The sequence below is a fragment of the Filicampus tigris genome, chromosome 8, assembly GCF_054856515.1.
Source record: "Filicampus tigris isolate MCC_2025a chromosome 8, RoL_Ftig_1.0, whole genome shotgun sequence".
NCBI classification, from domain to species: Eukaryota; Metazoa; Chordata; class Actinopteri; order Syngnathiformes; family Syngnathidae; genus Filicampus; species Filicampus tigris.
Window position 1 is genome coordinate 6,651,167 of NC_141224.1, and position 17,888 is coordinate 6,669,054.

Below are 17,888 nucleotides of genomic sequence, written 5' to 3' on the forward strand. Positions count from 1 at the left end.
TCCTGTAAAAAAAAAAAAAAAAAAAAAAAAAGTTAATTGCCGTTATCCTCCTTCATCCACTTTTCAATTTGACATTATCCAATGAAGTGATGTGTGAATGAGGTGGAGACATTATTACACATTTAAAATGTGTGCCGAATCTCAGCTGGTTGCACGAAGAGCAAAGCCACCGTTTTTTTGTTTTTTTTTTCTTTGTGGTGAAAGTTGGCCTACAACTTTCCAAAGTGCAGCTTTCTTTATCGTGCGTTTCTTTTCAAGTTGTTTTGAAGTGTCTTTTCAAAACACTCCTACAGTGTTTTACCTCCTCACAAGTGTAGCAGAGGATGAGCAAAGATTTGTGCCTTGAGTGAGAATATAGCGCACAAAGTTGCCTCTGAATTAAGGTTAGTATTGATAAGTGAGGGTGTGTAGTTGAGCCACGGAGAACTAGAGTGGGCAAACTCCTTTTTTTGGGAGGGGGGGGACTTTGCTGTAGTTGTGTCTCAGTTGTTGCGAAGTTGGGCTTCTTTCGCTGCGCTTACACAGCAAGAGATGAAACAGTTTGAATCTACAGTATCAAAAATGTCATGCTTGAATTGATATTTTCTGGTCACGTCTCGCGCAACTATAATTTTGCAGCTGAACCATATTAGCTACAAAATGTACATTTTTGCTAGCGTCGCATCAATCAGACTTAAGGTTTAATGAGTTTTCTTTTTACTTTGTTTGCCTTTGATATAGATTTGATCTATTCATCTGAGAGTTGTCTTTATTTTTATTTTCAAATTGAATTATGTTTTATTTTATTTATGAATACACAATGTCACCGTAAAAATAACACACATACATGAATAGACGTTTTAATCCCTCAAGTGGGGAAGTTAATGTTATTCTTATTGTATTTTTTTTTTAAATTAAATATGTATTTTAAATATGTTTAGCTCACAGAGAAGGGAAAAATCAATACAATAGAACTTTATTTATATAGTGCATTTCATAACAGCTACAGCTGTAACAAAGCACTTTACAGCGGTACCGATAAAATTAGTAATTTAATTTAGATCCTTTGGACACCCCTTAAAAAAAACAAGTGCTTGAAAATATGACAAACATTTCCCCGGTGACATCCACCAACATTTTTTTTTTAATATGAGAACGAGAGAGGAAGGAAGTGAAGAAGAAGCTGGGTGGTTTTGGAATCGTCTCGTCTTGTCTCACACAGAAGCTTCACGGGGCACATCTCTCCTGGATTCAAAAACTACACTTGAACTTTTTAACATTTTTTTTTTTTTAATAGAATTTTTTTTTCAAGGGATATTTTTCCAGATGAAGACCGTCAGCTGGCTACCACTGGGTGAGTCAGTATGTGAGTACAGTATGAACATTTAGTCATGAAAAACGCGTATAGTGACGATATTTTTGTCAATATATGTTCTTCCCGCAGTGCTGGGCGCTCTGCAGGCCGCCGGTGAGCTGTTCCACGTCAAAGCGGGCCAGGAGGCCACCATCAAGTGCGGCCTGGGCAACTTCGCCAACTACCTGGTGTGGCGTCACGGCAACAGTCTGCTCTTCAGGGTCTCTGGCAATAATGGCATGCTGCACAGAGGTATGTCAAAATAACTCACAAATCCGATCATTTACTAATTGATCCTGCGTTTGTATTATCTTCTGCAAGCCAAGGGTCACATCGCAAAAAGGGCCACTAGGCAGGAGACTAATTTGAAGATCTTCCCGGTGGAGGAAGGTGACGCCGGAGAGTTCACGTGCTTGGTGGACAAGAAGGAAAAAGTGCACACGCTTGTGGTCGTCTCTGGTGAGCACTGAACTACAAACAGACGGGAATATTTGTGAAGGCGAGACTGTCAATTTTATAATGTCAACAAAGCGTAACGTAGTGTTCCTCTCATTTAAATGTGTATTTTTTTTAACAGCTGTACATATTCTTTACGTTTATAGGTGTGCGGCATGTGCAATAAGTTACACTCATTAAAGCTTTTTACGATGCGTAACATCATTAGTGAGTGGATTCTCACCAGATTTCCCGACCATCATAAGAAAAATTAAACAATTAAAATTGACACCGAGTTTATGTAGTTTATTTTTTTTTTTAAATGACTGAAATTAAACTGATACTGCTTTCTACAGTTTTTAAATGTTGTTTGTTTTTTATCTTATTATTTAAAAATGAAATGATTTTAAATTTAAATTTCAGTTCGATTATCATTTCATTGGTCTGGTTACTTTATGTTGAATTCAATTATTTCCTTTTACAATGAAATTTAATGTTGTTCACTAATTTATAGGTACAAACCTAAATAATAAATAAATGTATTTTATCATTTAAGTGTATCATTTTGCCACGTCAATGACATAACATTGATACGCTATCAAAAACTGTGGAGGACAAGCGATCCTAAATTCAAATAAAGTCTATCTGGTAAACATAAGTGAGTCAATCATATATTTTCTATCGTGTTGGCAGTGTTGGTGGACCCTACGGGTGACCTGTTGCCAGGCAGTCAGGCTAAGCTGCAATGTCGCGTGGCCGGGCTGCCCTCGGACCCGCGGGTGGAGTGGAGAAGGCCTGGCAATGCTCGTCCACGGGACCGCGGCATCGCTCACCTCAACCCAGTGGAGGCGTCCCATGCTGGGGAGTGGCAATGTGTCTTCAACCATGATGGGGCCGAGTACACGGAGAGAATAGAGCTTAGCGTTAAAAGTAGGATTTAGAAACAGAGATGACAATTTCTACCAAAAGAACGCTTTTTAAATGTGTTTTATTTTCCCCCCCTGCAGACATATCCATGACAACCAGCTCCCCAAGCGCTATGGGTAAAGGCAAGTTTTTTTTTTCTGTGAACGTTTCTCCAAAAAAAAAAAAGGCTTCAAGCTATAGTTAGCATAAAAATGTCTTAAGTCAATATTTCAGAAATCTAAAAAAAAAAATTTATGGATGGTAGGATTTTAAATACTCTCAAATATCAAAATAAATTAACATTCTTAAAAAAAAAAAAAAAAAAAAAAAGTAAATACTGAACGACAACCGCGGTACCATCGCACAATCATGATAGCGCAACCAAGAAAACATTGATGTGGTTTTAGTTGGCACTTTTAATAGGATATTGTTTCTTGTTCTTCTGATTTTTTTAGGTAGCCCTTCCTCTGCCCCCATCCAAGTCGCCCTTCCCAAGCTGGGCTTTTGGCTCGTGGCCTCCGGTGGCAGCCTGCTGGTGCTCCTGCTGCTCATCTCGGTACTGATTTTGTACTGCCGCATCAGAAAAAGGAAGGTAAAAACAAACATGTCCAACCTTCCAGCATGTTTTTTTTTTCTAAAGGAATAGCACTCTTGTTCGGAATTAAACATGATTGGTTGACCGAGAGGTGAGAAAACACGCTCTGAACCGTGGCCATCTTGTTTTCACTAGGGGATGAACACCTAAATACTTAATTTGTCGACTCTAGTATGATGAAAGTTAAGTTGAAGACAACTATTCGATGATGTCATTGATACTTCAGCACAGTACAGCAGTCCCCAACCTTTTTTTATGCAACAGACAAGCATAGAAACATGACCTCAACCATTTTAAAAAATAGCAGTTGAAATGAAAAGGATTTTTGTTCAGTGTGGAGAAACTTTTTTTTTTTTTTTTTTTTTTTTTTTTTTTTTTTTCCAAACTGTCCAGCTATCTCGTGTCAGCAGCCAGGTACTTAAAATGATTCCTTTTTTACTAATCATCTGTATCATCTCCATACATCCATAGCAGTGAATGGTTGGATTCCACATGACGACTACAAACGTCCATGGCAGTGAATGAGTCAACTGTTAAATATTGTGGTTCTTTATTTTACATATGCATGACGGTGTTTTAAATATTGAGTTGGTTTAAGCTTACTATAATTTGTGCCACGACCACCCTCCTCATTCAAAACATCTCAAATCTTCTCTCTGAAGTAAAATGAGTGTTATGTTTGGCAAGAAAACTAGCACTCTATAATATTGTACGGATTTTACTAAAACACATTAGCAACACGATTAAATAGAATATAAATAATTCTCGTTTGTACCTCATGAGTTCACGGTAAATTCATTGTCCTGCTTCTTCTGGTGTGTGCACTTTGGCCACCAGGAGGCAGTGTAATGGATAGAAATAATACCTAGATTTGATGATGAAACGCAGAAGAGCTTCACAATAAAGCTGCTGTAAAGTTAGTCGTTTTTCCACGGAGGATAAAGAATATATGCCCGTGAGTATTGTGTGTATGCTCTGTCTGCATGTGTTGCCACCGTTTGTGTTTAAATATAAGTTGTTAAAAATGTTAAAGCTACCATGATATTGATGCTAGCTTTGTTGGCTTTTCCCATTACGTGTTAGCATTAAGCTAGCGGAACTTGTAAGCCAGTTAAGTGGCTTAGTAAACACACAACCGCGTAAGTCTCTTGTTTTATGGTCACTTTCATTTTTTACTTGGCCATTTTGTGAAGCTAGCTGCCACGAAAAACCGTCTTTTAGCTTGAAAAACTTGTAACTCTCTGTCAGAAGTGCTTTTACTTACTGCAAGTTTAAAGAAAATTTATTAGGAGTCGCTACAAAGCTATTTTGAAGGGCTTGACATCGCAAGTTGGAGGGAGCACGCAAAAAAAAAAAGCTCAATAATTGTTTTGTTTTTTTTCCTCCCAACTTCAGAAAAGATTCCTGCAGATGAAGAACGCCAGAAAACCGATGAACGGCCGCCAATACAGCCAGTGTCGCTGGTATTTCATCTCCGTCTTATCCCCTCTGCACTCACTCCGCACATTCAGCAGCCACCGCTGTGCTAATTAGTGCAAAAACCTCCCGTCTTTATCACAGCCCGACAGCTGCCGTGGCGCCACGGCGGCCAGAGAAGAAACCGCCCGCCCTGCCGACGCACTGAAGAAGCGACTGAAGGAAAAAAAGCTGACATTAAGGAGAGAAAGAGAATTAGTGAGATGATGATGATGATGAATCTTTCGCTAGCAGTGACATGAATGTAAATAGGATCAAACTGAACTTATTCTCATTTACGCAGCACACGAGTAAGTTCCAGTGCATTTTTAAACGCAAGCTTCTTTGATGCATTTCATCTCCGTGAGTCATTTTGACTACCGGTTATCCTCTTATATTTTTTAAGGATCTGCTTTTTCTTTTTTTAATTGGAAAAATGTGTGAAAAGTTTGACAACTGTGGTATACATCGATAGAGTAAATGTTACTCTGTACATGTCCAAAGCATACTTTTGAATAAACCAGTTGTTATTTCAGTCTTCCAAATGCCGTTTGGTGACTTGACAGCACATTGTATTGGGTAACATCTGTGTATTTCCCCACAACTGCTGCAATCAGTCACAACAGCACAGGTGCGCTCACATGAAAAAGACAACCACCAAAACAGCCGAAATTTCAATCTTAAGAGGTCATGTACATAAAAAGGAGAGCAAAAGAATAAATGATAGCTGTCAATGTTTCCATTTGTATGCTGTTTTGAATTATTTGGGGAAAAATTTGTCAAAAAGTGACTTGACTTCATGGTTGTTAAATTTGATTTAATGGGTTTTTTTTTTTTCTTCAACTTTAGTTTAACACAAAAATAAGTTGATTTTCATTTATATCTGTCTTATATATGAAATATTAATTTGATCCAATACATCTCTTTAAAATGTGTATTTTTGTTTTATATACTGCAGAGTGTTACAAAATATAAAATTGATCCAACATTGTGTTGTTTTAGGTTTAAGATATACACAATATTAAGTTTATTTTTACTTCATATTAGATGTGTACTGTATATAAACCGTACCTTTAAGTAATTGTTTTATTGTTCAATCAACCTATAACTTAGATGACTGAAAACATTTAATTTCCCAAAATGCAAATTGTATTTTATATATTTAATTGTTGTTTTTTTTTTTAACTTATTACATTATTTAATATATAAATGGGTCAACTCAATCAATTTTGCGTTGATACTCACAAAATTGGAAACATATTGAAGAAAAGACTTATAATATCTATAATATTTCTGCCAACTTCCAAAACTTGTGCACAGCAATCCCACGAGAAACTGATCGGTGTCTGACTTCCTGTGTGTGTGTGTGTGTGTGTGTGCGCACCTGCATGTGTTCTCTCAGAGCTCCACTGATGGCATCATCATACACATGCAAAGGTGTCGTCTTGGTTCTTTCTCCCCCGCGCTGTTTATTGCAGATGACATGAGGCGAGGGGCCGGCTACACCTTGGACGGATCGCCTGACAATCACAGCACTGACATACAGTAAGTGTTCTTATAAAATCAATTGGTTTCGTCATTTCTATGCGGTATAGCGGGCTGTGAATTTGGTACCTGGGCCTTCAGTGGAGAATTCATTCGGTTCTTCGTACCGGCACCATCACGTCCCAATTGAAAAGCCACAAAAATGCGCCGTGGCAGCATGCAACTGTGCTACGCACATCGTGTGGAGCAGTTCGCAATATTTATCGACTAACTTGGAAAAACAAAGATATTTTGATAGTAAAATACATCCTTACAGACATGTTTTGCCAGTCAAACGTGGCTGGAACAAGTTTTCTGATCAACCAATCAGAGGACGGGAAGTTGCAACAAGTGGCAATTAATTATCTTTGGGGATGAATTTGAAATTTAATTAATGTGATTTAAACAGTCACATTGCTAAAATAATTTCTTACATTGAGGCAACACGACTGATTCTGAATGAAGGCTCTTGGTTGATTACGTTGACATGGCAACACATACACTACAGTCAAGGGCTGAAATATACAAAAAAAAAAAAAAAGAATCGAACATTCATGGAGAGAATTGACTGTTGGGAATGAATTGATAAAAATTCAAGGACAACGTTTTTTAGGTTATTTAGATCAGTGTTTCTGAATTGTACAAACAAACAAAATAGGAATTTATTTTCTCTTTTTACAGTTTAAATCACAAATCAAGTCCAAATCACATTAAGTTAAAAAAAAATTCAAGGACTAATCTGACTCATGTGGATTTTTTTTTTAAGTGCCAAACCATGCCAAATCCAGTGAGCCCATGAAAAATTTAATGAAAATGAGTACTTTTGCTTCTCTTTCGACACCCTCTAGCCAAAGACTTCTCCAGTTTGTTATCTAAGTGGGGGCGTATTTCATTAAAAACAACAGGATTCCCTTTTCATGGCTTCGTAACGACCTGTATTAATCTCTGTGTGTGAATGTGAGCGCGAGACACTAATGAACACTTTTTGTGCGTGTGTTCGCTCTCATATTTGTACCTGGGGTGTCGTTCCATTAGTGCAAATCATCAGCAGCCAAAGTCGCTTCAGATGATGTGATTTTCAACAACAAAATCATCTCGCGTACACGCAGTGGGCGACACAGTGTGAGTGCCTCGCCATGAAAACAGACAATAAAATGATTTTGGCAACATTTTCCAAATGAGAAGCAATCAGTATGCCCTTGTTTCTCGTGGGAGTTGAGTAGGATTTTGTACAAAAATGCACTGTCATTAATAAAAAAAGGGGCAGAAAGTTAATTTTTCCTGAAATGTGACTCTTTGTGAGTAGTGTGCAGCCATTTGTTGCTAGGCAGACTTTGTCAGGCAGTAGCCATGGCCGGCAGACTGTTTACTGTTTACAAACTTGGGGCTGGGACAGGTACACCAATGCACTTTTTTTTTTAGTTTGCACAACTTTGTACAATGTCAACTAAATATAAGAACCACATTTACCCTTCTCTAAATCGTTTTGTGTTTTGGTTAGGGATAGACCGATTATCGGCCGGGCCGATTATCGGCACGGATATTTTTATTTTTTATTTTTTTTGGACGAATATCGGCATCTGCCTTTTTAAAACGCTGCCGAACGATAATAAATACATTTAAAACGGTGGAACAAAACAAAGATATGTGAAAAGTTTAACATTTCTGTCAATTTGAAATTTTGAAAGTTTAATTTACTGTAGAAAACTACATGGAGCTATTGTTTAAGTTTTCCTTGATCCTTTTTAAGACATGCTGACAATCCTGGGTGCTCCCTGAACTTTTTGTTAGAATTTTATAACAAATGAATACTGTCCCAAATTTCTTGTAATAATAATTTAAAAAAAAAAAAAATCACCATTATGCAAACCTGAAACATTGTTCAAGAAACATGCTTAAAGGCGTTACAACAAAGTTAAGAGTAAATTTTCTTTAGATTTTCATGCCAATATTTTCCTTTTCACTGAAAATTCATATCGGCTCCAAATGTCGGTTATCGGCCTCCTTGACTTCTAATAATCGGTATCCATGTCGGCCCTGAAAAAAAAGCATATCGGTTTATCTCTAGTTTTGGTTATACTGAACTCATCTCCTGTCCTGGATCCCAATCTAATACTTCATAGTGACCACACACACGGTGCAATATGGTAATTCACTTTATCAATTTAAAGTTTATCGCTCTAGGAAAATGTGATGTACACAGTGAAATGATGTGATTAAGGGAGACGTAATTAAGCAAATATGCAAATTAGGCCGCAAGATGCCAGCTAATGAATCCTGGGAGGGATATGGTGCCATTATTTAATTTTTATTTTTTTTTTAAACTATATTTACATACAGTATAGGGCATTCACACGTTTGCCCTCAAGGTTATGCTATTAAGATTTGAAATATGTTTAGAAGTCGACTCAAAAAACAATTGTGGTGCTAGTGTGAAATGTCACCAGTGAGTAAAAAGATGAAAAATATGATGAGATGGCGATTGTGTGCTTCTGTTTGCAGACCAATCAAATCAGTGTGTGTTGGGGGAGGTGCAACAATAACGCCGCCACCAGTCAAAAGACTTTCTGTGATAACTATTCAGCTCTATATAACCGAGTCCTCACCTATAACTGTAAGTACAGCATACTCCTTTGACAGGTTATTAAAACAATTTAAGATGCTTCTTTACTGAAGAAATATCACAGCGTGTATGTACAATTAACAAATTAGACCAGCACCCAATGTGAGGTTTAGGTTTCAGTTGGCTTAATGAACACCACTGGAAATGACCACATTTTATACCGTTTTTTTAAATAAAAAAATGTATCGTTCCGTAATGGTTAATATGCCAGTATGTAGAAGCTTGTCAACCCAAATTGTATTTTTAATAGTAAAATATCATTGTTATTGTTCTACGTACATTTGCAAATGTACAGTTTTACGAAACCTATACAAAATGGGGAAGCATGATATATTTCTTGATTAAAAGGTCCAATCAGTTATTGACTTGCATTCCTGTAATCTGACTTTTAATCGTTGAATGTTAGGATTGATTCATTTCTGAGCCACCGCAAATTTGGCTACAGAAAAACAGAATGTAGTTTGATATTATCATTTTTGTTTCAAATGATAAAATGGCCTGATCCCGCCCCAAATTGTCCGCATAGTCATGGTGGTGGAATGGGCTTTTTCTTGTTTTATGTTATATTATTTCTACCCCCCGCTAGTCAACATATATCTTTTAAACCCTTGTTTATTTGTTTTTTAAAGGTTCTTACTAATAATGCACTATTTTCATTGTTGTATTATTGTTTAAAAAATATTGTTTTTAATTATTAAACCGCACCTAAATTAAAAATTCTGCATGTTTTAAATGTTTCATATCGTCGCTGTCCTGTGAAAAACACTTATCTCCAATTTTTGAAAAAAAATAATAATAATTCACGTCAATGCGATGTCAGTAACGCGGAAACACCATTCACGTAAAAATAAGACATTTTAAAAATGTGTTTTTCACTGGACAGCGACGATATTGTAATAACATATTTGTATACGTCGTTAGCCTCAAAGCATACTTGCCTAAGTCATTTTTAATATTTTCAGAAAACAAGAAAAAAAAACACAACCGATTCAACAAAGAAAAGTCCAGTTGCCTCGATTCAATCTTTGCGGATTCCCGTGACCTGGATCAATGAGAATCTGCACTGACATAAAGAAAAAAATACCATTAAGCAAGCACATTTATATTGTAAAGTTAAAATACCTTCGGCAATTATGTTAACAGGCTACTGATATAATACATTATACTTAATGTAAAATGACTTGTATTATCATTAGTGGAACAGATCAAATTTCAGATTCAAAAATATCGATAGAAAAGTGCTTTATTATTCTCAATACAAAGTGTAAGGCAGCAACAACCTTAAAGTGCATTGTTACCTTAATTCCCCCAACCACCGGGCAAGTACCGTACATGTCAGCGTGCATCAACAGAATAATAACAGCTATAGTCATGCTGGCTTTTCAAATGCCTTCCCATTATCACAAACATTGCTCCACACTGTTGTTGTTGCTGCGTCACACGGCATAACGCACATGCACGCTGCCGGGCGAGATGATTGACAGTTGATAAATCGGGCTGGCACATTGCGCTGCTTGTTTGCCAAAATGAATTTGGAGTCGACTCTACTGGACGTGTTCAGTTTGTGCCTAATAGCAGTGGTGGAAAGTAACACAACTCAACTCAGCTTTATTTTTAGACCACAGCTGCATGCAAAGTGCTGTGCTAAAGTAAAAATCAGACATATAAAAACAGACCGCTAAAACAATAAATGAATAACAAAAAGAGTAAACACAATAAAACACTAGAACAATTCCGAGTCTCATAGATGTAACTGCCGTCCGTATAGCAGTGAAAGGAAAAGCTTTCTTAAGATGGAGCCCAGGGGCAGCAAATACAAGGAAAACAGCAAGGGCCCCAAAATTGAACCCTGTGGCACACCATATGACAGTGTGGGACTCAGAGTGACCAAAGCTAACACAAAAGGTCCTGCCTGCCACTAATTCCCACCTGGTGCTGCAAATGAGCCAACTGAATACAGTGGTCCAAATTAAAAACTATTTCAATCCTGTACTTACATCGATTTTTCTCAGGTACCTGTACTTTACTTGAATACTTCGTCTGACGATGTTGGGAGTATTGTGAGCGGATTGAATTGTCTGTTTAACTAAGACAGCTTTTTAGCTGCCAGGAACCACCGTCGTGATGTGATGATGAGGATGATGACGCGAACCGGAGCAAGTCAGGGGACATCAATATTTAAGATTGCGTAATAACGCAATACGTTTGGGTTTTTGTTGCACGTCTTCACTTTTCATTGCGTTATTTTGCAATAAGGCAATGTTATTTTAGGAGCAAAACAAATGTTTTCCCACTTCCGGGTCACTGCTTTGTGGGGTTTTTTTCCCCCTCGTCAGTGAAATGGGCGTCCACTCGAGGGCACACTATGCTTCTAAGAACAATACCGCAGTGAGGGAACGCACATGAAAAAGAGCACTCCAGTGTTGTTCAGGCTTAGAAAGGCAGTCTTGCTTTTTAAAAAAAAACAACACAACACATCAGCCAGGACTTGACCCGGTTGAAAATCTACCTCCGTCCTTGCTTCGTCCGTCCTTTTTAAAAGAGTTCTCGTCCTCCGTCCGACCATCCACAAAATGGGCATCCGTCCGGGACGCATGGACGGACCCTGGTACGGATTTCCCAACTCTGCATATTTTTTTTTTTTAGTTTCACTCTGTTTCTTACTGGATATGACATTGCTGCTCATAGCTTGGACGCTAGTTCCTGACTCCCGTTTTCATTTTGAACGTAGTTTGGCTCGCCTTTGACTTGTGTCCATTTACACACGCAAGAGTAACAGTACAGCGTGTGCGTTTTTTCAAATGATTCGACTAATGTGAAAAAAACAACAACAACAAAAAAAAACGCTTTTTGCATTAGTAGTGCTAGTACAGATTGTGAGTACTTTTGCTCGGCTTTTTGTAGGCCACATTATTAGGCACCCCCGCGTTTTTCAATCCAGATCCAATGCGAAATTCGGCCTTGACAAGAATCAGTATAAATCTTTAGCAACTGTAGTGAGAGGTGGGAAGTGTCGAGAGGAGCTTGAAGCGCAGTCTGCGTCTGCTGTGGTTTCTTTTCAAGCAAGGGGGAGATCCGTCTTTCTTGGAAGAGGCGAGGTGTGGGAGGAAGCATGAGAGAGGGGGGAATCAGGATAAGAATCTTTACTAAATCAAGGCCCGCCGCAACCCTCGGCGAACGCGCGCGTAAAGCCCGCCGCGGGACGCCCACTCGCCACTGTCGTCGGCTTTTTTTTTTTTTATCTCCACTGAGCTCCTCATATCTAAGACCACCACAAAGGCGTCACTTCCTGCTACGTGTCTTCACCCCCCACATTTAAATATTTTGCACAAAAGCAAGAATTAGGAATGAGTCATTTATTGAATTAAAGAAAGCAATACTGTGGGAAATTAGCCAGGAAATTGAGGCTCAATGCTCCGCCAGCGAAGAGGCTGTCGTCGCATCGAGCACATTTCTCAGGCGGGGCAAACCTGAGCAAACGGATCAATCAGACAAATTTGGACGTGACTTAAAGCGGAAGTCAACCCGAGCATATTTTTGTCAATAATATGTTCCCAGCAGGCCCACTAGTTGAAACACAGCATTCTGATTAATTTTGCGGAGTTTGTGGAATATAAATTAAGCAGCAAAATGCACTCGTTTTTAGACATCTCCGGGGGCGGCCATTTTGTCACTTCTGTCGACTGAAAATGACATCACAACTGCTTACAACGACCAATCACAGCTGACCTGTTCTCTGAATCTGAGCCGTGATTGGTCGTTGTGAGCAGTTGTGATGTCATTTTCAGTCGACAGAAGACAAAATGGCCGCCCCCAGAGATGGCTAAAAACCAGTGGATTAACACTTATTCCACAAACGCAATATTTATCAGAATGCCCTGTTTCAACTAGTGGGCTTGCAAAGAAAATATTGTTGAAAAAAAAAAATGTTTGCGTTGATTTCCGCTTTAAAAAAAAAAACGCCGTTTTGAAGGTTATGACGATGGACTTCCGCCGCCGAAGAGTGACGTTGCTCCCGAAGGATACGTCACAGCAAGTAAACAAATTTGATTGGACAGTTCGTTTTGAAGGCCCAGCCGCGGTGAAGGGCTCGGTCTCCAGACGCACTTTTTCTAGTGGGTGTGGCCTGCCAGGCTAGTGGGAAATTCCGTAGCTACCCGGGCTAACAATTAGCATCTACGTGGCGGTGTTGTTACCCTTTAAACAACCGACATCTGAACACGACCAGTGTATGTGTGACGACACATAACATATTAACAATACTCACAAGCATATATTCTTTATCCTCTGCAAAGAACAACTAATAATCATGTGTCCAAAGCGCTGCTCACCAGTTACTAGCGGAACAAATCCAGCACACTTTTCAAGTCAAACTGAGCATGACCCTAACTAATGCCTTTTTCCTTTTTCTATTTTACAGGCCATCATGAAGGTCTTCATACAGATGCTCGTCATGGCTGCTCTCATGTGGACTACAAGTAGGTGACATGTTATGACTGAAATCATCCTGTATTGACTCACTTTGGCCGCATGTGTGACACAGGCTGTGAGGAGGTGTTTTACGTCAAGAAGGGAGACACAGTCACCCTGGGGCTGGGTGGGCTCAAAGCCGATAATAGCAAATACTTGTACTGGTCCCACCGTAACCTCCAACAAGGCTACCTAGCCTGGCGGAGCCCCTCGAACGGCTGGTCGTTCACTCGAGGTGCGCCTTTGTCCCCACGAGTTGACATTTCATCCGGAGCTGTTATTATTATGACGTCTTTGTTTGCAGATAAGCGCTGGGCGAGCAGGTTGTCCGCACGCCAAGACGCACTGAGCATCAGCGGAGTCCAAGAGGACGACTTTGGCACGGTGGTCTTTTCCATCTTACCGAAACTAAATGGTGAAATCACTCCGGTGAAGACCTTTACGATTTCCAAAATCACAGGTGCGCTACCATACTGTTACTTTTAGGGACGTTCGATACCACTTTTTTACCAGAACAAGTATTCTCGTCTTGAGTACCCACTGATAGCAAGTACCGATACCACCGGTATGTTTGATACATCAAATTTCAATGAACACAAAAACAGATCATTGTGAACAAAGACCGTCCTTTCTTCTTGACTATTCTGGTCTCGCTAGCGGTTCGGTTACCCAATCAGTTAAACACACAGTTCAGTAAACCCAGTTGACGTCAAAGCTTGTTTTGGGACATTTTACTCAACCAGAGTGTGAAACCGCTAACTTGAAATAAGTGTACTATAAAAACACATTAATGATCTTTTTTTTTTTTTTAAATCACCTTAACCGCCATGTTGTGGAGGAACAAAGCTTTGCTTACAAATTGAAAACCAAGAGACAGCAAAAGTGACATTTTATCAGACTCCTATCTTAATCACTGATGGCGAATATCTTCTTTTCACTAGTTTCTGCGGACTCGAAATATTCTCCTCTGCTGCCCCTTGAAGCCGTGACGCTCTCCTGCCGCGTGGACACTCCTCGAAATCACCGCGAGCCCGTCCTATACTGGTTGAATCCGGCGGGGGAGCGGATTCCTCAGACTCAAGGACAACTCCGAGTGGTTGCCAGGAGCCGAGACAACGGCCGGTGGAGCTGCGTTGTCGTGAAGGATGGCGGCGAGGACAGGGCCTCGGTTTTCATCACGGTTCTCGGTCAGTCACCTTTTCCTCGATTATTTCCCTGCTGGAACAAACAAATCTTCGCTGACTATGCCGAACATAAGGAAATGATTCTTTTAATATATCATCAGGAGCCTCTTAGATTTTTAGATTGTATTTTTTTTTTTTTTTAACTGTAGACTGTTCATTACATTTTTAAATATTTCAGTGTAAATTCTATGTTCGGATTTTTTTTTTTTTTTTTAATTTAATGTTCATGAAAGTGCTTCTTAGCCTTATTTCTCTTTCCCCTCATTTTTCCCAGACCTCTTGCCAGCTCCCGATTATCCTCTGTACATCTCAGAGCAGTCGTCTCTCAGCATCCCCTGTCCTTTCGCCTCTAACGTCTCCTGGGAACAATTCCTATCCAGGGATGTCAAGAAAGTCAGATGGCACTACGTTCCAAAACTCTTTTACCGCCAATTCATCATAAACGCAGAGATGATCCTGTTTTTTTCCCCGAAGGACGCCGAACGGGGCTGGAGGTCAAACACGAGCAAGGGAAAGAGTTTTGTAGCAGACTTTGAAAAGGGTGGCTTGATTTTAAGCAAAAACAACTGGACAGTAAAAGACAGAGGACACTACCTGTGCGACATCAAATTTAGCGGCGGCGTGTTGCTGAACAGGATTGTGAGTGTTGAGGTGCTACAGGGTAAGTCCAGAATAACTACTTTATACATTGTCATTTTTCAAATGCATTTTTTGACATAAAAACGATTAATTTTACACTGGTCAACGGTTTAAATAAAATGGGCTAAGAGTAGACATTTTATAGAGATAAATGTGGAACAATACCTGTCCAATTCAGACTGAAACAAAAAGTTGGGGGGGGGGGGCGGCGGTCTAAATAAAATTGGAGTCATTTTTGGCCTTCAGATCCAAATAAAGAGTTTTTGGGATCAAAACACAGGCCTGAATCTTAGTCAAAATCTTTCGTGATGACCTAAAGGGGGCTTTGATACCCTTGCAGCCTAAAATATTTGGAGGGCTTCATCAAGTTAAATGCTACAATAGAATAATATTATCATAAATAATAATAATAATCATGATAATTATGACAACAAATAGTAATAATTGATTTTTTTTTTTTTTATTATTATTTGTTATGGTAAAAATAGTTTATGGTCCTTTTTTTTGGGACGCAATGTTGGCTCTGATCAACTGATCGAGCAATATGGTTCAAAACGAGGGGTAGGGGAGGAGAAGCGGCAGTAAAACAGTCCAAAATACAGATGGGTTCGAAATATATACGGTGGGTCGGGGCAGCTTTAAAGTAACCGCGATGTCTTTTTGTCTATCCATTTAGTTGTCTCCTCTGCGGGATTGTTGCTTAACAGTGGCCAGAGTGTCAATCTGACCTGCAGCCTGGGCAAGGCGTTGCCCCAAGACCACTGGGTGAAGTGGTTCCCGCCTGAGCGCTCGGCCGCGCGGCCTCTGCTCGGCTTCGGCCGTCTGGACCACGGCCACGTCGTCATTCCGGAAGTGGGCCCGCATGATGGCGGCAGGTGGACATGCGAGCTGTGGCGTAACGACACAAGGCTCACGTCGGCCGCGATCACGTTGGCCGTCAGCCGCCGGCTGAGTGTGTGGATGCTTGTGAGCGTCAGCGGCGCCGCGGTCATCGTCGCCGTCCTTCTCCTCCTTATTTGCATCGCCTTGAGACACAGACAGGTAAAGGGAAAGCATTCTTTCTTGTCAATGTTTCAATCAATAATTTTTCGTCCCTGTGTCTGTCTGCCTCAGCGGAAGACGAGACGCCGCCGACATCGCCTGTGCCACTGCAAACAGTACGTACCAACGGCCGCTTCCTGTGGCCGTGACGCAGCGGCGCTCCCCAGGGGCCCGCCAGTTTGAATAATACATGGAGTGTTTCCTTCAAAGAAAAGAATGTTCAAACAGACCTCTCTTTCATATTGTCCCGTCTCTGTTGCAGCCCCAAGCCTAAAGGAGTCTACATAAGATGACATGTTCCGCAGTGTTTCAAAACAAGGATTGAACTTTGAAACCAGGAAACGCGAGTCACCTAGCTCGCCGATGTCGCAGAATCCGTGGGACTGTAATGTAGCTTAACGCATTTATTCCGACACAAATAAAATACATTTTTCTTAGTTCTGGTTTAACCGTCCATCCATTTTGGATATAGCGTGTTGTTCTCACATTCACACCTAAAATAAACCTAAGAAATGTGTTCTTCCAATATAGGAAGTAGCCGGAGTATCTGGCTAAAAACTGATGGATAAAAGCGGAGAATTTGTTAGCCCCAAAAACGAACCCAAACTGGCTCCTTCAAACCAAAATGTCTGACTTCCTGTTTGATTTCAAACACGGGTCCTTGAGACTTTTTTATGATAGACATGTCCACAAAATTTCATGTCGGCTGTTGAAACTGGTTTGGGCTAATCTCTTTCCAATTTTCCCGGGTGCACGTCTGAGTGATTTTTCAGGGGTCATGTTCAGGGCCCCTAACATTTTTCATGCACTTGCAAACATTTGGTGAGTTTTTCAGTAATGTTGAGTCCCGCTCAAAAATGTGATGCAAAAAAGCGGAAAAATTTAGTGTCGTGAATGCTGTCTTCTGACGGGGGCTCTTTTGGGCGAATCCCGAAGAGTTCATCTTAGTGAGTATGATCCTTGCAATTCCAACAAAATTGCTGCTTCAAAGCAAAATGTTCAACTTCCTGTTCAATTTAGGTCCTTGACATTTTTTTTGTGCGTTCTGTTATGAAAGATGTCACCCCAGTTTTGCATTATAACTAGTGACAGGAGCTTTTTTTTTTTTTTTTTTTTTTTTTTCAGAAAATATGATTTTTTTTTTACAAGCATACACTTGCGAGTTTTCAAACATGTTGATCTCCCGGAAAGAAAGTGGTTTGTCAACCTTACCGAAATTCCTCTATATAGAGCCAATTGATGGTAAGTAATACAGTTCCTGAACTCTATTTGATGATATTCACCAAGCAGTTGCCACAATTATTCTTGACACACACACGCCAGATGCTCACACTGTTGCTTCAGCAGACTGTCATCAGTTTTTTTTTTCCCCCTTTCCTTGTACTTTTGGTGTAAAGATTGCTCCCCTCTTTAATGTCAATCTTCCACACATCCCTGTTACTTCACCTTGTGGCTCTCATCTGCCCTGATGCAACATGGGGCAATCTGACAGCCAATCGGGCAGAAAGAAATCACATCAAGCCAATTAGCGGTGGAAAGGGGCACCCACCCCCCCGCCCCCACCCCCGTTTGGGGGCTGGCAACACCCTCTCGAATTACACTGGATGAAGGATGAAGCATGCGTCTAATAAGACCATCCTTACCAAAACTCATTTTTAACAATAAATTGGGATACGGACCTCA

At 40.0% G+C, this 17,888-nt stretch overlaps 2 protein-coding genes across 5 annotated transcripts; both read left to right on the plus strand.

The window, feature by feature from the left end:
• Positions 1–61: 61 nt before the first annotated feature.
• On the plus strand, positions 62–6,268 carry LOC147143265 (uncharacterized). Of its 2 annotated transcripts, XR_015087960.1 has the most exons (9): positions 62–1,333; positions 1,424–1,585; positions 1,655–1,792; positions 2,462–2,698; positions 2,776–2,811; positions 3,130–3,266; positions 4,665–4,732; positions 4,830–4,943; positions 6,127–6,268. XR_015087960.1 is itself a non-coding variant. In XM_086039101.1 (8 exons), exons 1-8 carry the CDS (start codon positions 1,129–1,131, stop codon positions 4,891–4,893), a joined length of 1,047 nt encoding a protein of 348 aa, XP_085895227.1. In that variant the 5' UTR covers positions 62–1,128; the 3' UTR covers positions 4,894–5,462. The 2 variants fall into 2 exon arrangements, 1 of the variants encoding a protein (XP_085895227.1); XM_086039101.1 differs by lacking the exon at positions 6,127–6,268 and having other exon boundaries at positions 4,830–5,462.
• On the plus strand, positions 6,140–17,320 carry cd4-1 (CD4-1 molecule). Of its 3 annotated transcripts, XM_086039097.1 has the most exons (10): positions 6,140–6,269; positions 8,751–8,862; positions 13,292–13,349; positions 13,415–13,576; positions 13,646–13,801; positions 14,283–14,528; positions 14,800–15,186; positions 15,841–16,205; positions 16,278–16,321; positions 16,468–17,320. In XM_086039097.1, the coding sequence occupies exons 1-10, from the start codon at positions 6,154–6,156 to the stop codon at positions 16,496–16,498; spliced, it is 1,677 nt and encodes a 558-aa protein (XP_085895223.1). In that variant the 5' UTR covers positions 6,140–6,153; the 3' UTR covers positions 16,499–17,320. The 3 variants fall into 3 exon arrangements, with proteins under 3 accessions (XP_085895223.1, XP_085895224.1, XP_085895225.1); XM_086039098.1 differs by lacking the exon at positions 8,751–8,862 and having other exon boundaries at positions 6,169–6,269; XM_086039099.1 differs by lacking the exons at positions 6,140–6,269; positions 8,751–8,862 and adding an exon at positions 13,046–13,100.
• The last annotated feature ends 568 nt before the right edge of the window (positions 17,321–17,888 follow it).

What these genes read in the sequence shown, in the direction of transcription:
- LOC147143265 (XM_086039101.1), top strand. Translation starts at nt 1,129, where the DNA reads ATGAGAACGAGAGAGGAAGGAAGTGAAGAAGAAGCTGGGTGGTTTTGG. An exon ending in TAATGGCATGCTGCACAGAG is followed by an intron (nt 1,586 to 1,654) that starts GTATGTCAAAAT and finishes ATCTTCTGCAAG; the next exon opens with CCAAGGGTCACATCGCAAAA. An exon ending in CAATACAGCCAGTGTCGCTG is followed by an intron (nt 4,733 to 4,829) that starts GTATTTCATCTC and finishes TCTTTATCACAG; the next exon opens with CCCGACAGCTGCCGTGGCGC.
- cd4-1 (XM_086039097.1), top strand. Translation starts at nt 6,154, where the DNA reads ATGCAAAGGTGTCGTCTTGGTTCTTTCTCCCCCGCGCTGTTTATTGCA. An exon ending in TACGATTTCCAAAATCACAG is followed by an intron (nt 13,802 to 14,282) that starts GTGCGCTACCAT and finishes TCTTTTCACTAG; the next exon opens with TTTCTGCGGACTCGAAATAT. An exon ending in CGCCTGTGCCACTGCAAACA is followed by an intron (nt 16,322 to 16,467) that starts GTACGTACCAAC and finishes TCTCTGTTGCAG; the next exon opens with CCCCAAGCCTAAAGGAGTCT.